The 5283-nt window shown below is 43.1% G+C and overlaps 1 protein-coding gene across 2 annotated transcripts; it reads right to left on the bottom strand.

Annotated features, from left to right (window-relative positions):
• On the bottom strand, window positions 1-5026 carry LOC147462758 (uncharacterized). 2 transcript variants are annotated; one of them, XM_086485322.1, is made up of 10 exons: window positions 4785-5026; window positions 3436-4315; window positions 3091-3182; window positions 1932-2997; window positions 1392-1846; window positions 1158-1283; window positions 1003-1083; window positions 875-928; window positions 639-790; window positions 1-484 (listed from the first exon to the last, which is right to left on the bottom strand). In XM_086485322.1, the coding sequence occupies exons 1-10, from the start codon at window positions 4881-4883 to the stop codon at window positions 463-465; spliced, it is 3027 nt and encodes a 1008-aa protein (XP_086341448.1). In that variant the 5' UTR covers window positions 4884-5026; the 3' UTR covers window positions 1-462. The 2 variants fall into 2 exon arrangements, with proteins under 2 accessions (XP_086341448.1, XP_086341453.1); XM_086485327.1 differs by having other exon boundaries at window positions 1932-2994.
• Between the last annotated feature and the right edge of the window lie 257 nt (window positions 5027-5283).

Below are 5283 nucleotides of genomic sequence, written 5' to 3'. Positions count from 1 at the left end.
CACCTTCAAAATCTCTTTTCTTTTGAGAAGAGTGGCTCCTTTGAAAATATGGTTTATATTACAATGCAGAAAGCAAGCACCTTCTGTGCAGAATAAATACATGCAGAACAGGAAGCCCACAGAATTTAGAACGCATGGTTGTGCCCATAATACCAATTCAAAATTACCTGATTGTCGCTATGATACTTTTCACATGTTAAGTAACAACAATTCACGTAGCTAAAGCTGCGACATTGCCCAAAATGACCTTCCTGTTGCACACATACACAAGGTCTTTAACTTGTAAAAGCAGGATAAAATTTCTTTTCATGTCTCTGGATGGAGCTTCTGAAGCCGCCCAAAAGATCCCAATAGACTTTGTACTCTTTCCCATTCTTCAGAAGCTGCATCATACTTGGTCCACTTACACAAGAGATCCCCACCTCCACCACTCGGGCTGATTTATAATGGGAACAAAATATGTCATGTTGAAGATCCTAGACACCTGCTTTTCGACAGCAAAATAGGTAAACTATTCAAGTCAACTAAAGATCAATTAACTCTCATAATACATGCCAGCACTGGCCAGCTTCACACCAATATACAAAAAGCAAAGACAGGTCAGCCATTTAATATTACGGTATAGAGGGTTTACATACTTTGAAGAGCCACAACAACACTGAACATTCAACACGCCACGCACAGACTTGTAGTCGTAAGTGACCTCCTCTCCAGGTTGAATATGCCTCTTGGCAAAAATTAACACTCTTTTCAATCCCTCCACCGTAACAATGTTTATGTAGCAATTGGGCTGTACCACAAGAGAACAAATTAAGTACTCAAATGACAGAATGAGAAACAGAGTGAGAAGGAAAATAGTTCTGACGAAGCTTACATCACAGGAATGATTTATGAACCTTGCAAGCCCACCTCGCTTGGTTGCATCCACCTGCTTGTAAGCAAGTTATTGGCTTTGAGATCTAATCTAAGACAACCGTGCAGGTAAGAGATAACCATACTTACCGCACATTCATTGTTTATGCGGAGCAAATAACCACTCCCAATGCCCGACTTTGTGTAGCGTTCCTCTCTAATGTCTGCTATCTGCGTACCAGCCCACGACTATTAAAAACTGCAGTCTTTCAAACCATCCAAGCTATTCTGAAATAAACACCTACCCTCGACCTCACAAGTTCACCAAGATATTCAATGACAAAATCACCAGCTTCAACAGCTTCGGCAGGAAAAACACCCCACTTGTGTATCTTGCTCCTTGCTACCTTCAAGCTTCTCTTATTCACAAGCTGACAGCCATAGATAGGAAATATAAGATCAACTCTACCCCGAATTGTGAAACCTTGCAATAATGCTTCTATGGATCAAACACTACATGGCTGTTGAATAAAGGATACCTTAGATAGCGTTAGCTTGATCACATCAGATTCTTCAGCAGCAGCCGTAAGGCTCTCGACAGGAGCGCTGCGTGATCCAGCCAAATGCGTGAGAGTTTGCATACATGGCACTCCAATTTTGGGGCTTTGGTCTTTAATGTGAAAACATTCCACATGATGACCATCACCATGAGCATCAGTTTTCCATAACCCACAGACGGACGTTCGAGCACAGCCATCATAACCTTCAGAAGCCAGTATCCAATTCCTTTGCCCAATCTCCGAAATTTTTGGACTTTCACTGCATAATAGTTTACTTCCAGTTTTTTTTGACAAACCACTTTTTAAACGAGCCGATCTAAGCTTCGACGTAATCAGCATCAGCTGCTTTAAAGATTTCATATTCTCCTTCTTCAATGTAGAAGCGGCAAGGCGTGGTGGCTTAGCCTCGAGCTGAACAGCATCAGAAGTATTACCTGAGAAAATTCTATAACATGAGACATACAGCATAAAGGATCATAATGTAGATACAGGAAAAAAGAGGCCAGTCATGAGGCAAACCTGAAGATTGACGTCTGCTAGTGATTGCATCTGATTTGCGCTGCCTTTCCTCTCTAGGAACTGAGAAAATTTGGCTGGTTTCATTACCCATTGAGCTAGATAACTTTGAAGACATCTTGCAAGCTTCATAACTTGACAAAGAAGATCCCACCTTGTCTGGGCCAAGGGAGAAGGTTACAGATTTCCCACTAGAGGGAGACATTTTGCTAGCACCAACAACATTGTTGTGAGCATTGCTTGAAAGTGGAGCGCCAACCACTCCCACTGCATGGCACAGGTTAGCATCATTTCTTGTATGTGTCGAAAGAAGCTGCTGGTTTTCACCCAAAGATCCTGCATGATTAGCGAGCCAGCTACCCTCAGAACCTTGGGCATTCCCTGCCTCTGAGACAAAATTAGGACAACCGGTAGTGGCTGTTGAAGCTTCAACATGCAAAGTGCCGGCCTCTGCACTAACAGAAGCTTCATCGGGTGAAACCCTAGCCTCCATGTTACACATGCCAACCTCTGGCTTTGACAGCATACAGCAAGCTCCCCTAGTGGGACTATCTTTGTCAGAGGATAAAACCCTGCCAATCCAATGTTTATTGGCATCAAGCCAACAATCAAGCTGCTCACCAATAAGCGCACTAAGAACACTTCTAATGTAAGTTCTTTTTACAGCTGCAAGCAGCTCTGAGAGAATCAAACTTAGTGGATCAGGACTTTGCCTTTCCGAAAATTCAATTGACTCTTTGGTAGCCAGTGTATTATTGGCTAGTACAGATGAATTCAGATAGCTATAGGGCTCAGCATTGAAAACACCAGAAGGTAAATGGCTGGCAATGGGCCAGCTTCGTGTTGCTGGTTTGCTCACTGGTAGACCAATGCACACGGTGGGTTGCGAAAGAGCTTGAGGCTCAAAACTCGGAATTTTTATAGCTGCAGGAGCATAGGCCCAGGCTGTGTGACCATTTAAGGAAGTTTCACTCCCTGTATTCGTCCCTTGGTTTGAATAACCCACTATTGCATGTGGAGAGCTACCTTGCCAACTTGCGTGGACTCGATCATGTACCACAGGCTCCTGCTGCAAAATAGCAGTAGCCAATTAACAGTTAAAACAATTACTTGAAGCCAGAAGGATCCATAGCAGCTGTAACATGAAAAGCTGCTTGTTCACCTGCTCATAACCCAAATGCATAACTCGCACTCCTTCTCTCCTGGCAGCCACACCGACACTCAAAGAAGGATTTTGAGGTGTCCCACACAATTCTGGGAAACAAGATATTCCGTCTTTTCACTAGGAACACATGCAAATTGGTGACATTTACATATGCACATGTGAAGCTGCGGAAACAGTAGCACGTAAAACTGAACATGCTCAGAAAGACACACAGTACTCTCATTAACTCGCCAAACAAGTAGCCAGTCAGGTAATGCATGTTAAAAGGATGATACTGAAAAACAGATAAGGGCTTCACTATATTGATATTAATCAGCTAAAATCTACCAAAAAATATAGTACCAGATGTATGTGACTCAATAGCAGGTCCGCCTTCAAAACCAGGTGGTAAATACAGGTCAGTGTCTTCGTAATCTGACCCTGAGGAAGAAAAGCCGTGCACTGGAAGCCCTGGACCTGTTACTGTTAACATAGAGGTAGGTGAGTAATCACGAGTAGATTTTTGTGAAAATCGGCTGCAGCGACCCCCAAAACCAGGTGGAAGGTCATCATCACTGGCAGCTCTGTCTTCAGCCAAAACCTGTGGAAAGCGCTGACTAGGCATGCTTTGATTGGAATGCCTTCTCCCTGATTCTCGCGGAGACTGTTGAACATCGTCCATCAATTGTTTCAGTGTTATTGGTTCACAAAGTTTCCCTTCAAGAAGTTGATATATTGGAAGATCCTCTTGCAAAAAGCGAGAATGGAAGCCTTCCATGAGCTGTTTCACCCCATAAGGCCCACTCATCTTGGCATGCTGGTTTTTATACATCCACTTTGTTTCATCCAAAAAAGACTTCTGTTCATTATGGTCAAACTCTGGAGTGGCATAGTACTGTGGAGCAGAAGACCTGCAGTGTTCAACTTTTTGCTTCTTAACCACCGGTACATCAAAATCGATCCCTGATGAGAAATTGCGTGAAAACCTGTCAAAAGACCTCTTTGGGAAATCTCGATCACTTTTGGCACTCCCTGTACTTGAAGGCAATAAAGATGGGCTGGTAGACTTAATGGTTTCTTTGTAATCAGTCCTTCGGGTACTCTTGAAACCGTTATGCCCAGCAGAGTACCTGGGTTCTACAGCTTCTCTTGAACTGTTACCACAGTCAGACTTCCACTGGCTGCTTGAGTACCCCTCCTTCCCCTTGTCAAAGTTTGAGTAGCACCTTTTTTGTCTGTATATCTGTATAAAGCTTTCCAATCATTCAAGGGAACAAGCTTTACCCTTGTTATTTGAATTTATTTTCCATAAAAAAAAACACTTTCCAATCATTTTAGGGGACAAAATCTATCCTTGTTCCATTTTTTTTTCCCCACTTAGAACACACTCACACAAACTCCATTTGAAGAAGTTCCTCTTTAATTACACAAACCTTTGACAAGAGAAATCACAGCCCATAATAGCTGTGTATTCCTTTTCTCAATTGCTAATGGTCCATTAGACAAAGACCAAAAGCTCACTATTGAGCTCAAAATATCACATATTACTGGAATACGTTCTCCACTTGCATACTAGCTAGGACATGAATTCCCTTCAGCAAAGAACTCTGAATGGTTAGAGACCTAGCCCTTGATGTTTCTCCTTCAACTTTGATTGGCTTTGAATGAAACATGAAATGAGTAGCTTGAGCCACAATCACACAGATTCTTACCTTGTGGAAAGAAAGCTGGGTTGAGCCTGTAATCTGGCGATCATTTCCAGCAGGAACGGCCCTGCTCTTGTCAACTCTAATGGGATGCCGCTGGTGCATTATGAATTCTACCGCTATCAGAGGCCCTCTGCAGAGAAGTGTGCTGCTGTTTAAAAGCTTCCAGCAGTCCTTACTTTTGCAAAGCTACCCTTGGAATAGAGCTGCTGAGTGTCTTCTCATCGTCCAGCAGGAGGGCAAGCCTCCGATAAGGCTTCCCCAAGAACAACAAGCTGAAAGGACAGTGACGAAGCACCTCTAAAATGGGCTCCTGCCGAGAGAATCTTCCATCAACCTGTCTGTAGGGAAACTTGCAGGAGGGAGAAAGCGAATACGAGGAATTAAGCATAAATGGCGTTTAATCGTGCCAAGATATTTATGAGAATTTACCTTATAGTTGGTGCCCTAGCTCCCAAAATGCATTTTGGCAAGCTGTGTGTGTGTGTGTGAGAGAGATTGGGGT

Source organism: Adiantum capillus-veneris, chromosome 2 (genome assembly GCF_014529385.1).
Source record: "Adiantum capillus-veneris isolate H3 chromosome 2, ASM1452938v2, whole genome shotgun sequence".
Lineage (NCBI taxonomy): Eukaryota > Viridiplantae > Streptophyta > Polypodiopsida > Polypodiales > Pteridaceae > Adiantum > Adiantum capillus-veneris.
The sequence above is the reverse complement of the archived record's forward strand: the minus strand, read 5'-3'. Positions and strand labels throughout refer to the sequence as shown.